Source organism: Sinocyclocheilus grahami, unplaced genomic scaffold (genome assembly GCF_001515645.1).
Source record: "Sinocyclocheilus grahami isolate Dianchi unplaced genomic scaffold, SAMN03320097.WGS_v1.1 scaffold255.1, whole genome shotgun sequence".
Classification (NCBI taxonomy): Eukaryota; Metazoa; Chordata; class Actinopteri; order Cypriniformes; family Cyprinidae; genus Sinocyclocheilus; species Sinocyclocheilus grahami.
This window is the reverse complement of record NW_015505434.1, coordinates 646,329-663,712: the sequence shown is the minus strand read 5'-3', so window position 1 is coordinate 663,712 and position 17,384 is coordinate 646,329. Positions and strand designations below refer to the sequence as shown.

Here is a 17,384-nt window from a genome sequence, read left to right as displayed (position 1 = left end):
CACAAAAACATACAATTAGTTCACATTACTACAGATCAAAATGACAAGTTTTAAGTTAGTGACATTCGGGGAGTAAACAAGTCTCTCTTGCTGTGAAAAGAAAATATAAATTAAATGTAAATGAATCCATCATGCTCTCTGGGTCTTGCTCTGGATTCTGATTGACTAAGGTCAGGGAAATATGTGAACTTCATCCCAGCCTCTGACAAATATTTAATATAGAAATGTTCCATACAACGCAACATCGTAATTCACTGATTTATTTACAATAGATACTGAAAAATGGTAACTTTTGAGAAAAAAGGCACAAGTTTCCCTTCTTTAATACACTGTAAACATCTTTTCAAAAAGCATGCATAAACGTTTCACTTTACAAAAGATCTCATATATTCTTTTTAGACAAATTACTAATATATTGAGTCCGGCAAAATAGAATCTCTCAAAAAATACTTCACATACATCCTATGAACCTTTTAACATTTATTCTCATTTATATATCGGTGTATTTAAAAAAGGGAAAGGTTGGGGAAAAAAAGAGACTACTGTAAATAATTTTTCAACATCTAGTTTTAGGTCCATCAAACACATTCAACGTACAGTGTATTGACAGGTCGGTGAAATGGGTTATGCCTGGGTACCACGGATTGATTTGATTGTTCTTATTTAAATGATTAGAATTATGATTTTTTTTGTCCCCCAACAGTTTTTTACCACCAACCAGCTACATCAAAAAGGCAAACATCAAAAGTTCTCTGACCTTTCCAGTTCACAAATGTCCCAACCTGACCCCCACCCCACCCCCCAAAGCACATTACATGACCAACACAATAGCTGAAAATCTAATATCCCAATGATCACATTATTGTGCCTGTGCAAATCAAAATCAGCTAATAGGATCATTCTAATCCTATCAGAGAAAACCAACAATGCCCTCTCAAAAATCATTCAGCTTTCCTGTGCCTTTAAGTCATTTGAGAGAAAAACAGACAAACAAATACATGCACACAAACGCACGAAACACACTCAAACCTTCATTGTCCTCTGACTCACAGCATTTCAGAACTAGTGGTACCTCTTTTTATTCAATCAGCAGCACAGTGGGGTTATGAAACATGAAACAGTGGTCCAAATTCCTTTTTTAAGAAACAATTCACTCAAGTACTCGCAAGTCGACTGGTATTTCCCCAAATAGCCAGGTTTTAATTGCAAGGTGGTTTAAATCAAAAACGTCCTATGTACAACGTTTGAAAAATCTTCCTACAAGCAACAATTATAATCATATGATACACATATATTGTGTGTTTATGAGCAGGATACTGTTGTTATTAGTCTGTGTAACCATGTCTCTTTCTTACAGTAGACTACTACGTGGACTATAGCTGTTATTGTTGTTTGCTAATATGAAAGCTGTATGATTTTCCCCATACGGTATCTAACTGTACATGTGCTGCTACTGAAAATTATTATTATTTATGTTAAGAAAACAGAAGCACCTTGTTAAATGGCTTCTAGCTGGATTGATTCTTTGAAACACAAAAACTTCACAATCATATAAAATGCCTTTCTTTTCTGGAATTGTAAATTAGTACTGTATTTTCCTTAACGTCAAAAGGGAGCCGGTTTAGTAACAGCTTAGGTATGATTTACTAAATTTGCTACAGTCCAAGCTCGCACACAAAATGTGGCATGTGTGTCTGCATGAGCTCATTTTTTTCCAAGACGAGCCATAATGTTTGTTATAGTTGCAGTTTTTTTTCTGTCCAGTTCAATAGCATTTTTTTTTGAGCTGCCATTTTTCAGCTTTCAATCATCAGGCCACCACAGCACTGCATCAGCGTGGCCAGTACTCACTATGTAAAAACGTCAAGTCAACAAAAAACACATTTATGCCATTTTTGCAGATAGATTTCAATTTGATTCTTTCTACAATCACTTCTGTGCACCAATTAGTCACAATTTAGCTATATCTAACATATTGTAGCCCTTGTAATGTATCTTATTTCCTCTTTGCAAACACCCTAATTTAATCGACTTTTCATGAAAGTGATGCAGGACATTTTTCTGTCTTAATCAGCAATAAAAAGCAGTTTTATTACTGAATCTTGCCTGTAATTTTATAAATGCCAGAATGTATGATAGTTACATACAAATGCAGTGGTGTTTACTGGCAGACTGACAGGTCTGGGATTCAAGGATATGTCTAGTATGTGGGCCCATATTTCTGTGTGTGTCATGTATTCACATGTGACTATGCACTATAGCTTTACCAAAGAATATGGCTTCATATCCACACAGAACACTGTCAGCATTGTCTTTGGGGTTAAGGAACGCACTGTCACATGAAATAGGAGTTCTTCTCTGTTGACCGGGTACAGAGATCGCTCTTTGCCTTCCCTCACTACACAAGCCTTATATGGCTTTAAACCAAGCCTCTTGTTACGCCTTGCTTTGTGCATAGCGGGCTTGCTCTTGTTCGCTCTCTGAGGGCTGGGTGTCCTCTGCGTTTCCATTTGATCCTTAATTTTTCCCTCCTTTTGTGAGCTTTCAGTCATTTCTTATGAAAGTAGAGGGTGTGTGTTAGGCCCGACTCCACCTTTGGTATCTGGTCGCTGATAATTTCCACCAACATCTCAGGGAACTCGACCTTCAGAGCCTGGGATTCACGGAAAGTGTAGAAACAAAAGTCCAACAGGCTCCCCACGAGCTGTAAAGAGAGAGAACACACTTCTGTCAAGGGAACTGTCAGATTTAATTCAAACTGACAGTGCTTATCATTAAAGAGATGTTCTGGTGAAACATGAGTCTGGGTAAACATGTATTGATGAATTAGCAAAGAAAAGACTGCAGAGCAGCCGAGCTCATTTATGGATGCGCCGGCTCACTGACCAAAGCGGAAAAGCTTTTAGGCAGGACTTGAACTTGTTTCTCTTCATCTTGCAAATTAATAAATCAACACTGCTGTCAAGTGTACTTCACCCTCAAGTGCAATTCAAAAACATCTTTTCCAAGACTTTTGTGTGCTATTAAAAAATGCTGAGATGGCAGCAATGCAAAAAGTGATTAGCAATGAACTGAGGCTCTAATCACTCAGTGGCAACATGAAGGGTGGCAGTTTTTCATTTGAATGCACACTTGATATTATAACTCCGTAATAATCTACAGCTGTAATTATTTTAACATCCACTGATTTTAAATATTAATGGCTTTCAGCTACTAACCACATGAGAAATTGTGAGCTACTTCTAATGAATGAATATTAAATATGTATTAAATAAATATCAGCTCATTCTGATTTGTTTTTAGACAAATATTTGAGCTACATGATTTAAACCAGAATACATTTAGATATGTAGGTGTTCATTTTTTTAGTCAGAAAAGTGCTTGCACTTATTACAGATACTATAGAAATAAAGCAGATGACTCTATGAAACAAACACTATAAACTCCTGTTACTCCTGTCCCTGTTAATTATATCAAACGGATGTCCAGGGACCCCAAGTGCAGGGGCGGATTTAGTGAATTGGGGGCCCCAGGCAAAATATAAGAATGGGGCCCTATATATTTGCACACATTTTCCGAGATCAACCTTGAGGTTCCTTTTTTTATGTGATGCTTGCTGCTGCACAATGGTTCCCCATAATTGTGTCCAATGTTTCTACATGTTTCATGTACATGTTATAATGGCTTTCTTTCATGTTGTAGACCACGAAATAGCAACTGATTTACAGTAGAGATACAGGTTAAATATAAGAATGGGGCCCTATATATTTGCACACATTTTCCGAGATCAACCTTGAGGTTCCTTTTTTTATGTGATGCTTGCTGCTGCACAATGGTTCCCCATAATTGTGTCCAATGTTTCTACATGTTTCATGTACATGTTATAATGGCTTTCTTTCATGTTGTAGACCACGAAATAGCAACTGATTTACAGTAGAGATACAGGTTTTCACAAAAACAAAATAAATTATAAAATGATAAACCTCACAATTTAGCGTTTAAACCAGGGGTGAGTCAGAAGTATAAATTATTGTATTAATTTAAAACGGGGTAATGTGGGTGGATTTTCGCATTGAACAAAAACTACAGACTGGATTATTGAAAATGAACATTCATTCTCTGCCAGCAGGAGGCGCTTTTGGAACGTCAGAAATATAGAATGAGAAAAGTGCGAAAAAATATAGCCTATATTGACGAGGAAAGTCCACTGATGAGTTACCAGTGTAAGCCTGTGTGCAAAGGCTGTCTAATTCTAAACTTTAAAATACATTTAATTTTAGTTATTTTAACTACAAATTTAAATAAAACTGAAAAAATTATGAAAAGGCAATTATACATGTACACACCTAAGGATTATATCAACCAAAAAAGTAACTGCGTATGTGTCCTCTACTTGGTTCCTTCTCATAAATGAGTAAGCGGCATTTAAAACTTTTCTAAACATATAATACATGTTGTTTCTCAATATTTATTTACAGCTTCAGATGCATAATATTTTCATCTCCTTCAAGCAGGATACACAAAAAGCACGTTCAATTCGGATGGTTGTTGTGGTAATAAACAACACCGTAAACAGCAACCGTTCGCGTGTCAACGCTTAATGTGCATCTCCTATATGAAAAGCATTTTAGGGGGCCCTTGGCTTTTGGGGGCCCAAGGCGGTCGCCTACCTTTGCCTAATGGGTAAGTCCACCCCTGCCCAAGGGTGTTAACTTAAGATATTAAATATGCTTAATATTTGGATTGCTTAGTTGGGGACACAATTTCTGGCAATATTGTTGACTTGACTACACAGACACTGTTGTAAAAGAACTATAGAGAAGAAGTATTTCTTACATGACGGGGATTAGTTTAGGGAAGTATACTTAGAATATCTAGATGTATAGGTGCCTCTTGATTTTCGAGAGACCAATAAACTGAATGAACACTCTCTGTATAATTAGAGCAGAACTGTATCTGTCTTTGATCTATCAACTGAGGTCAATAACGGGAATGTTTCGACTTACTTCATGCATTGCATCCAAAAGCTTGGTGAGCTGGAAAAAGCGCTGCCACGTCTGGCCGGAATTGTTAGTGGCTTTCCCAACTGAGCGGCGGAGCTCCTTGATGTAATTCACCCGCATCTCCTCAAATGCCCCTTGATTTTTCAGACCATCTTTGGGCACTGTCAACAAATAAGATGTCACTGTTACAGTAGCTAGTACTAGTAGTCTATCTACGTCTGTCTTTCTATCTATCTGTCTGTCTGTCTGTCTATTCATCCTTCCATCTAATCTGTCTGCCTCACAGTCTACCTTCTCAGGTGATTAATGTTCCCTTGTGTGAAGGTATTCAGGATTAACTCAAAGTACTGCAAACTACTTTCACTTTTGGCAGATGAGAGATAAAATCTCATTCAGGTTGAAGGAGTAATTCTCTCCTATCGTGTAGGACAAGTGCACTCATGGCCTACAGCCAGCCTCGTGAAATAACATTCAGCTTCTGGACAGCTGAATAAGAAACCGCTCATTCTCATGCTCATTCCATCCATTGCTCATCTATTCTGATGAAATTAGTAATTTCGATGCATCCCACAGACTGGCTAATTGAATTGTTTTCATTTCTGTTTGTCTCAATGTGATTTTGATGTTAATTTTTGCAAACAAAGCAATGCATTTGCACAGCATTTACACAGCGGTGCACTTTCAGGCTGTAGTGATAATTATGTACAACTTTTAATTAGAAAAATTAAAAAGAACCAATATCATTTAATAATGCTGAGTGTAGCCTTCAGACACAAACAAGTTTCAACAAACTCCAATTCTTAGCATAGAACTTACTAAAGTGATTAGACATTTTGTTAACATTACCAAATTACAACAACAAGTCCTTCAGGAGCTCTCAACTCTGTGTGTTGAATGAAAAGCAGTTCTTCATTGGCAGGTGTGTGTTAAACCCGCGGTCACTTGCCCCTGTTTTCTTCTCTCCCACTGACCCACATTCAGCCTCATTAGCCACAGGCTGCCATTTAGAGCCCCAGTGAATAAAAAGTGGGGTGATTATGCCACGCTAATCGTGTCTTGTCATAAAAAATAGATTATTTTGCCTGTAGAACCTGTCATGGTGTTAAGATATTTGACAGGAAGACTCGGTTAAAGAGCTATTTAGTAAAATTAAGCTCAATCAACAGCAATCATGGCATAATGTTGATTACCACAAAAAAATAGATTTGGACTCATTCAAATATTCAAAATTAAGAAATTAAGGTTATGGTGAGGTACTTAAGCTGTTCTCATAATTTTTCCCTCAGAGCAAAAATCAGGGTCATAGTGATGCACTTAAAATTTAATTTAATGAAGCAATTTTTGGAGATTTTAAAAATAGAAATGTAAAACTTTTTATAAAAGCACTATTTATATTAATTCTCCTGTACTGGATATATGTTTACATAGAAACATTAGGAAAAAATGTTCCATGCATAAATTCCAGTGGTGGACGAAGTACACAAATCAAGTACTTGAGTAAAAGTACAGATACGTATAATAAAATATTACTCCAGTAAAAGTAAAAGTACTCTTTTTCCAATTTTACTCGAGTGAAAGTACAAAAGTACTAGATTTTTTTTATGTACTTAAGTAAAAATGTACTGATAGATAGATTTATTTTGCAATTTCATATAGGCTACTTAATTTAATTTTATATTAGCACATATTTTTTATAATCCTACTGCTCAAAATACTTGGGATTTTCCCAAAATAACCACTGTATGGATGGAGTCAAGATATATTTTTGTTGTTGATATGGACTACGTTGACGAGAGTGATGTAGTAATGTTCACTGTGAAGTAAGTACCTGAGAGAAAACAGATGTGACCATCTGATTTTCACCAGTAAGAAAAAAGTGTTGTAAAGCTTGTTGTTTTGCAGAACATCACAGTTGTATATGACATGAGAATAAGGCCTGAAGTTAGGAAGAACATTTTAAGGAAAATATAATTACATTTTCATAATGATTTTTTTCTTCTCAAACCTTGTCTGTGGTGTAAAAACACCCCTGGCCAAATGCCCCCAGAGGGCATCACTTCCCACTTTGATAATTACTGTGCTAACAATATTTACTTATTTTCAGTATGGTTATGAATAAACATTCATATCTGTCTACTCCGCTAGCTAATCCAAACAATATACAAATGTATACTAATCAATACAAAAACAGACGTCACATAGGGATAAATGCGTAGCATTTTAATAAAACTGTTAACGTTATGGCAGCGGGGAATATGAACGTGCATGAGTTATTTGATTTAATCTGTGTTATTTTAATGTTTCGTGTTTTACCTAAAACATAGAGACACTGATGTTGATGTGTCTGCATTCAAGCATTTCAGTGGGCTTAAATAGATCACCCTTTACAGCAGATTTAGTTCACAAACAACTGACAGTTTTGACCTAAATATGATTTTCAGTTACAATAATCAATCCTGAAATTCGACATTAGTAACTTAGTAGCTCAAACAAGATCTCCCGGTTCTTACTTGTGAATTCAATTCACTGGAAACTCGCACTAAACGGTTCATTTGAATCAGTGAGTTGTCGACTCAAGAACAGCTGCAATCGGATCATTCTAATTCATGAATGAATTGTTTGGTGCAATTTGCGAATCGATTTAACGGGTTCATTGAAAAGAATGAGTTCGTTCATGAATCAGACACTGCTTCTGCGTGTCGGAGCACGTGATATGTTTATAAGGAGTAACGATATGTTTTATGAAATGTAGTGAAGTAAAAAGTACGATCTTATGCTTTGGAATGTAGTGAAGTAAAAGTAAAAGTTACTCAAAATAACACTACTCCAGTAAAGTACAGATACTTGAAAAATTTACTAAAACTACTCCGTTACTGACCACCACTGATAAATTCTGTCAGCATGCATATTGTTTAATACTACAGTATTGAAACTACTACTACCATTGAGTGTTTTAATGTTTCTGGTTTGGAGTTTTATTTAATTTTTTTTACATTCAAAATAAATATTTGTGGTAATCAACAAGTATGCCACAAATGCTGTTGACTGAGCTTAACATCTACTGAACCTGGAATATTCCCCGATAACGAGAGGGGATTTAGTTTAGTGACTCACTCTTTAGCAGGTCAACACTACCATCGCAAATAAGGTCATGTGGGAGCCTGCAGGGCTTCTGAGACCTTAGCCAAGGTCAAAGATAAATAACAGCCTCTCTCTCTCTCTCTCTCTCTCTCTCTCTCTCTATGCTAAAACTACAGTGGCCCTGAAGCCCCACAGCAGAGGGCATGACACAATAGCTTTAGCAAAGCAAAAAAAGGCTGATAACACATCAAAATTACCCCCCCCCCCAAAAAAAAAAGCATTCTGAAAAAGCTACATTATAAAAACATCAAGCAGTAACTGTACCATAATATAACATCCCAGCACAACAGCATTGATACAAAGATATGCAACATTTGCATATAAAGTAGATCATAAAGTGCTGTAGTATCTTTGTAATAGTTTGGTTTACCCATTAAAAACAGAAACCGGTTTATTTATGCAACAAAACAGCTTTTCCCAGCGTATCTCATATCAGCAATGACATACATAAGCCCGCATCGCAGATGTAGTCAGCGAAAGACGTCACATTTTTATTTATGTTTACTTTTTTAAAGAATCGCTCTATCAAAACCTTCAACTCTTCAAAAAATTTACCATCCCTGACTACTGGGCCTACACTTCCCCTGTTCTTTCTCCTTCCACGAAGCTCTCTTTTTGGAGAGAAAACACCAGCGTTTGGAGCTGTGCCCATCTCCTGACTGGATTTTATTAAGTACAGCAGGGCTCTTTGGAAAGGCTCCAGAGGATCAGCAAGTGGTTGTGGATCCTAAAATCTATCCTGTATGAGAATTCAGAACTCAAACTTTAGTCTCATATGCTGTAAGCCCAGGGGAGCATTGCTGTGCCTGTCTGCCTGTACTCAGTGTATGTACTGCTCTTGTATATGGGAGCTAAACTGATCTACAGTAGCATCCAAAATTATATGTTATGCTATATGTTATGCTATGCTAATCTGTAATAGATTGTACCCTACTCTATTACACTCCTTTATTTTTTTCTGATTAAATAATTAGCAATAATATCAGAAATAATGACAATAATAATGATTAATAATATAATAGTATGAGGATTATTATTATGCTAATGAATAATAATTATACTTAAAATGTACATTATTGTCAAATATAGTATTCATATATATATATGGGACAATTGTATTAATTATAATGGCAATGCCAAGATATGATTTAACTGTGTACGAAAAGAAAAGCTTTTTCTTTTCCGTTTGTTGTCTTAATTAATGAATAAAATTAATAAAACCAATATCTTCTAAAAAGCAATTACTTAGTGGTGCGCCTTAAGGTTGTGGAGGTGATTAAGGAACATTTTTAATTTCAATGTTTTCATTAAGAAGACATATAGAATATATAAATATAGCCTCCAGACTCGGATTCAATTGCAATTCTTACCCCCAGTTTCACAGACAAGGCTTAAGCCTAGTCCCAGACTAAAGTGTAAGTCTGCGCTGTTTTAACTGAAAGAAACTTGCAAAGAATCTCTCTCTCTCTCTCTCTCTCTCTCTCTCCCACCTTCAATACCACGACTGAGGTGCCCTTGAGCAAGGCACCGAACCCCCCACTGCTCCCCGGGCGCCGCAGCAAAAATGGCTGCCCACTGCTCCGGGTGTGTGTTCACTGCTGTGTGTGTGTGTGTGTGCACTTTGGATGGGATAAATGCAGAGCACTAATTCCGAGTATGGGTCACCATACTTGGCCACATGTCACGTCACTATTACCTTCACGTCACTGACTGATCTTAAAATATATCAGTGCCTTTGTTTTGTCTCAAGATGCTCACCAGTAATGTTTTTCCTAAGGCATGTTAATAAAAATTACTTAAATTTCCTAATTGAACAATGGCCTAATCCTGGCTTAGTCTAAGCCCTGTCTGTGAAACCGGGCCTTAGTGTCTTAGCATTAGACTAAGTGCACAAAGCTTGAGAACTTGCCCAAAATAAATTGAGTTCGCTTCTCACCCATGATTTAAACCCTTCAATTAAATAGATTTTATGTTAATTCTCTTAATGAATTAAAAGGACCAGATGGACCAGTAAATAAATAAACTGTAGATCTGAATGTTTTTTTTTTTGCCTTAATTATTGCAAAGTACAGCACAAACAGGAAAGTAGGGGTGTGACAAAGGGAAAGGGATCAAGACACTCTAACCTAGTTCCTAGAGAGCCAACAACTTATTTATCCAAAGCATGAGCATATCCCACAACAAACGTAATTGACCTTCACTGACCTCAGCTGTATAAGGCTCTAGGCACAGTTTCTATTATGAGAATGTAACCTTTCTGTTGAAATCCCTTCTCACTAAGACACTAGGTCAAATCACAGGTGTCATTATTTAAATACTTCAAAGCTCATGGAAATTTCTCTGATCTCACACACCCACATACTCAGCTTGGGTGCTAAAGGCAAACTTAGCGAATGAAGACATCCGTTCATTAATGCATTTGCTTATTTTCCTCTGTTGTTGACTGATTCTTTGTCTATAGTGGCTCTGTTTGAAACATATATAGAAGATGTTTTGAGGCACATCTATGCACACAATCTCACCTGTGCTGAGCAGCAACAGGACCTTCATGGCAAGGAACTCCTCATAAGTTAGCTGTAGACGGACAAACTCCTGGCTCACCTGCCGCATGCCCACACACAGGTCGTACATGGCTGACTGCTGCATACGTTCCCTAGAGGAGAAATTGAGAGGATCTGTAGTAAACAATGTCATTGTTACTGGTACACTTTTGTTGAATCTCAAATTGCTGTGAAAAAAGAATATTGAAACAATTAAAAGGTATAATTGAGGCACCATTTGGGGTTTATTAGATTACCACATTGGCAGAGCTGTTTAGAGAACCTCTACAGTCCAGAATTAACCCTCATCTACTGCCAAATTCAAATAAAAATAGGCTTGGGCATATAAATGAAAAATAAATAAGACTTGCCAAATGGCCAGTAACTTTATTGGGAACTATAACATTATTTGTATAACTGTAACATAAGCGATTTAACCGGCTACTAATGAAAACAGAAATAAACACTCAGTCAAAGGTTTGGAATCATTTGAAAGAAGTCTCTGATGCTCACCAAGGCTGCACTTATTTGGTCAAAAATACAGTAAAAACAGGATTTTTGTGAAATATTATTACAATTTAAAAGAACTGTTTTCTGTTTGAATATATTTTAAAATGCAATTTATTCCTGTGATGGCAAAAACTGTTCGTTTGAACTTTCTATCGATCAAAGTATCCTGAAAAAAATATTTGTTATCGGTATCCACAAAAATATGAAGCAGCACAACTGTTTTTCAATCATTCATATTAGAATGGTTTCTGAAAGATCATGTGACACTGAAGACTGGAGTTATGGCTGCTGAAAATACACCTTTGACATCACAGGATTAAATTACATTTTAAAATATTATTATAATTATATAATTATTATTATAAATAGAATGTGTAAATGTAATGAATTCTGGCTTTGTGTCATGAAATAAAAAAGCCAATGTTCACAAATGATTCAATAGATCACAGAATTAATCATTTACAAGATTTCTTATCCACCACTTTTGGTTTCATCTTGACACTTTCTTGGCTGGTTATTAATTTACTAGATAGCTTTTCTGATCTGCCACTTTGTTTGGCTCTAGCTGCGTGTCTTTCTGCATACCTGACTAGGTGAATACAAGCATGCATATCTGTCTTCCAAAGCTGTCTGACCTGCTGTCATTCTGTGCTCAGGTTTGCCTGCCAGAACTGGTTATGTCTTTTCCAGTCTGACAGATCTTTATTTAATATCCCAAACTTCAATCTGTTTTCAGATGGAATGAGAAAAGAGTTAAATTCCTCATCTCAGTGCCTGTAAGAATCTCAGCCTAATGGTGGTGTCCTTACAGTAACTTTTCTAATGATTCTTTTTATACCATTTACACTCTGTCATAAACAATAGATTCTGAAAGACAGAAGGAAATTACTTTTGTTGTGGCTCCTCGTTCAGGTGCTTCTGTATGTGACGTTAATGAATTGTATGAGAGGAGTAAAAGTTGGAAGTACATACAGTACATGTACAGCAGTGTGTCAAAGATCACCCACACCCATCCATACACATGTGAACTTATCTTTCTGACTCTCTTTGACATACTTTTAGAGGACACTGAAAAGTGTCAGACTGGAAACTTTTGTTTTGCTCCTCTTCAAGGCAGACGTACAATGGTTTCAATCAATATCTTTTAAGGACACTTCTGCACTAGTCCTGCAGTGCTTCTCAGCTGGTATTGCTTCTAGAATTCACGTGGACATTTGGCGACCAAAATATCTTTAATATATATATATATATATATATATATATATATATATATAATACAAAAATCAAAGAATTTAATACTTACTATCAATTTCTTATTTTCAATAAAACATGATCATTTCTCATTAAATACCTCACTTTTTTCTTTTTTTTTTGGATAATCTTTACTTGTCTTTGGTCTGGCATTTTCTGGTTTTCTGTGTTGTGATGATTTTATGATTTAAAAATATATATATATATATATATATATATATATATATTATTTTTATATATACTGTGTTAATGTCATGTGTTTATCTCACAAATATTGTGGATGACAACACTCTGCTGCCTGTATGTGTACTGTATCACATAGCTTAAATTACCTGGAGACAAACCTTGGACTGTTGTCGCAGTCTCATATGAAACAGATTGTCAGGAGTTAGAGAGCAAGACTTTGTGACTGTGCTGAAGGACTGCTAATTGTTTAGGAAATCAAGAGACAAAGCTTGTTTGGAAATGTGTGCCAGAAACCTGCACGACAGTTTGCCATCAGGGTGTGTGGATGTCGAGTATAAGGTGCTGAGAATATATTCATATGTAAACAAGCCAGTTAATTCTGTACTTTTTTCTCAAGATCTTTCCAAGTCATTTGGCAAATACAATGAAGTGCTCCAGTTCTCCTGCAGGGGTCACTGTGCTCTATTGTTACGCTTCTCCCACTATGCTCAATAAATGGACATTTAGCTTAAAAAGCACACAATCACACTCTTTCCACTCAACACTTCTCGTCGATTGTGCTGATTATGTGCCTCACTTACCTAATGCTCGTCCTTGATCAACCCTATCAAGAAGCATTTACAGGGAAAGTGTATTTCCTAGCGGAGCAATTGAAGGGACAGTTTTGAGGTCACAGTCGTGCGCCTGCTGGGAACATGCCTTTTAAACTTATCGTTTTGCATTATCTTAACTTGAAGCACCAAATTCTTTAGACAGGGTTAACTTAAGGCCAAGGATTGTCTGTATGTTGTAGTTTATGGAAAAAGGAAGTTTTTTTATGCTTAGATGGAGTAAATCAACAAATATCTATAGGAATTAAATACACAGTGTTGTGTGAGTTATCTTACTCGTTGAAGACGAGGTCAGGGGCGAAGTAGAGCATTTGGGCGTTGGTGTGTTTGTAGGATCTCCAGCTGAGGGAGAAGGAGGAGAGACACATCCAGGAATACTGGATCAGCGTGATTTGGTCCTCAATGGGTAGACTGCGGAAACCTGCAGAAAAAAATAAATAAAGGGCAAGTTAACACAGAGCAAAGAGACATATGGGATACTCGAGGGCATGACTTGCCCTGAAGCAGAGCTAATATTAAGCCAGAGCTGTAGGCTCTAAGAAATAAAATAGGATCTATGTGTGTGTGCGTATGTGTGCATGCATTTTGGAGCTTGACAGCCCCTTGTCACTATGAAGATGTATTTGTTATATGGAAAGAGCTCCATTATGATTCTTCAAAAAAAAAAAAAAAAATCTAATTTTGTGTTCCACTGAAAATACAGTGGGTACGGAAAGTATTCAGACCCCCTTACATTTTTCACTCTTTGTTATATTGCAGCCATTTGCTAAAATCATTCAAGTTCATTTTTTTTCCTCATTAATGTACACACAGCACCCCATAAGCAAAGGGTCTGAATATTTAGGACCATGTGATATTTCAGTTTTTCTTTTTTAATAAATCTGCATAAATGTCAACAATTCTGTGTTTTTCTGTCAATATGGGGTGCTGTGTGTACATTAATGAGGAAAAAAAATTAACTTAAATGATTTTAGCAAATGGCTGCAATATAACAAAGAGTGAAAAATGTAAGGGGGTCTGAATACTTTCCGTACCCACTGTATATATGTAATAAAGGTGAGTAAATCATGATAGAATCTCCATACCATTATTAAATTGTCAATCTAACAGTTTGAGGTTGATTCCTAGAATGGCACACATTTGTTAACAAATGAAAATGTCTTGCAGTGTAGTCGGCACAACCAGGTTTACATGAATCACTGAAGGTTTCCACTCATTGTCCTGTTGTCAGAGAGAGTTAGCAAAATAGCAGACTGGATTCTTGCCAAAACTCACATTGAGAGCTATAAAGTCACCCACAAGCTATAATATAAGCCACATGAGGACACACTATAAACTTATTGGTGAAGCAGAGGCTATTTTTGGCTTGTCTGCAAAACGCAAATTCAGTATTGACTATAATGTGTCGCAGCGTTAACTTAAAATGTATTTTGTACAATAGCTTTATCACTTCCAGGCAATCTGAGTGTCCCTTGTGTTCTGTCTCTCTCTCTCTCTCTCTCTCTCTTTTTTTTTATAAAAATAATTTCCCCACATTATCCCTTTAGAAACTTGCCAACATGTTGGTGAAACTAGTGAAATGATTGTAACTTGCACAAACTTACAGATCTTAAAATAAAAGAATTACAAAACTTAAAGTGTTAAAATACATCCTCTTTTTCCATCAAATACTCATCTAAATCATATCAGAGTTTTGACTCCTAAAATGGTTTAAAATCACATGACAAACACAGAACAATGTGGACAAACAAAACAAAATAACTAATAATTGAACATCTGCAAGTCATCACTTGTAGATTGGCTGAGCATGTAATACATTGACTGCCTGGAAAGTATTTGAAAGTCGGTGAGCCAGTTTGCCCTGGTGTGTTTTCAGCCTTCTATATTTATATCTGGATATAGCAAGGAGACACCCTGATTTCAAATACTTGCAATACAGCAAATGACCGTCTCATAGCAAGGTACCTTGAAAACTTAATTTGGAATGACAAAAACAGATTTTTCCAAAATTATAATTAAAAACTTTCTGATCATCCTATCTTGATTTCCATGGTTTATTAAGCAGCACAACGGCTTTCAACATTGACAGTATTAAGAAATGTTTCTTGAGAAGCAGATCAGCGTATTAGAATGATCTCTGAAGGATCAAGTGACACTGGAGTAATGATGCTAAAAATTCAGCTTTGCCATTACAAAAATAAATTGCATTTTAAAATATTTAAAAATAGAAAACAGTCATTTTAAATTGTAATAATATTTTACAATATTACTGTTTTTACTGTTTTGATCAAATAAATGCAGCCTTGTTGAGCATAAAATATATAATGTTAATGTAATTAACATAAATATATAAGTGCTTGTAAAAGCATAAATAATTAGGCATGAGCTGAAGACACAGGGAAAGAGTGTACGAAGTGTTAATGCGAATAATGGGAGATGGAAACACATTTACCAAATAAATTCCTCCGTGCGCATCAAAAAAGTCATGTGACTTTGCAGGATGGGACTGCATAACTTGACAAGCCAGCGGACCGATCTCGTTGCACAGCATCTGAAATGTTATGGTCATTCTGAAATGCCTGAACAAAGTCTGTCGTCAATGTATTTCTGTATAATTGCCTCCCAGAAATGTCTTCCATGACTGAGTTCCCAAACAGCAGGCATCCGCCTCCAAAAGCAATGACCGCATTTATTGTGTTTCATCTGCTCGCTCTGAGGCGCAAGTCCTTTATTATATATGAAAATTATTATATTGAGTGGCTTCTCCTACTTTTCTTAGTGATATTTAGTGCCAGTTTATCAGGAAGTGACGATTTTGTTCTCTTTGCCTCATTGGATGGAAACGGCACTTTATTTGCAAATGTTTTATGCAGTATTCCAATTTTGTGCATAAGTTAAATTCGCAACTTTGAATGGAAACATAGCTACTATGACAGCATATTTACTAAGTACATTTCAGAGACCAACTAATCAGCTCAACTAATACTTTAAACTAAAATCAGTCCAAATCAGGAAAAAAAATCCATCATTTGAATATGCAGAAGATGGAACCTGATAAACAAATTTGCCTTGGAATCGTACCTGGAAGTACTTTGGCCCACTTGACCACTCGGATCATCTGTTTGCCAGCGAGTTGGTTGAGGCTGGTGAGCAGGTGGTCGGTTGTGTCAGGCTGTGTACTGTCATAGCCAGCGAACACCACTTCAGGCTCTATGAGCTCCAGGACGCTACACACAGACGGTGACAGAAACGGTGCTACCGTGGGGACGTGGGGGACAAGAGCACTGGCAGAGCTCAACTCTTTCTCCGAGGTCAGAAACGGAGGCCTGTCCTTTGAGTTCTGCAGGGAAGAATCCTCGCTAACACTCTTCATCTTCCCCAATTTCTTCGACTTCCGTGCTGAGAAATAACAAACATATATTATTAAAACTGTTCGCTTGAGCAGCCTGATCCATTTTATGAATAATTACAATTTATGTTAAACATTGAAGGTCTTACAGTGATTTATAAGAGTGATAAATAATTTGAAATGAACAAGATATTAATGAAAAGACCCCCGGTGTTGTCTGGAAGCAGTGTTCCTACAGTTTTTCATATCTGAAACGAGCTGGAGCTGATAGAAGTAATTATTCAAATAGAGATGGATCTTATAGCAGGGATCACAGTTTAAATCCCTGCTGTATAGATGTGACCTCTTATGTGTGTCAGGGGGATGCTGTTAATTGGCTGTGTGAGTGTTCCAATTTGATATTAACTGCAAGATTCCTGTGCCAGCAGATTTTATGTCACACCAGTAAGTGAGACTGAAGGTGGCATATGTGCTAGTCCCAGTAAATGCTTAGATTTGATACTCTCGACAACTTTGTGAAGCAACTGGAGACTTTGTGATCCTTTAAATGCATGTTCATTTGTAATTTTTAATCAAATATAACTACTATATCTCTCTTGATGAAAAGTTATTAGTATAGTCTATCAGCAGAACCAAAATTGTACACTTCCCCTTATACATGCATATGATTTTTAACCTAAAAAGATGGCGGTTTTGAACCTTTACAGATTCAGGGAGAATTTCAAATAAAAGTTGTAGAATAATAAGTGTTATTAAACTCTATATGTTATATATCTTCCTTGCTAACGTCCTG

At 36.4% G+C, this 17,384-nt stretch overlaps 1 protein-coding gene across 1 annotated transcript in view; it reads right to left on the bottom strand.

The window, feature by feature from the left end:
• The window catches only part of LOC107598757 (mineralocorticoid receptor-like), a 29,038-nt gene continuing 11,654 nt past the window's right edge, over positions 1-17,384 (bottom strand). The window contains exons 4-8 of the mRNA XM_016290193.1: positions 16,324-16,641; positions 13,519-13,663; positions 10,667-10,797; positions 5,007-5,164; positions 1-2,704 (exon numbers count right to left, since the gene is read on the bottom strand). Of these exons, the coding sequence (XP_016145679.1) occupies positions 2,549-2,704; positions 5,007-5,164; positions 10,667-10,797; positions 13,519-13,663; positions 16,324-16,641 (908 nt within the window). The 3' untranslated portion in view covers positions 1-2,548. The remainder of the gene's footprint in view (positions 2,705-5,006; positions 5,165-10,666; positions 10,798-13,518; positions 13,664-16,323; positions 16,642-17,384) is intronic.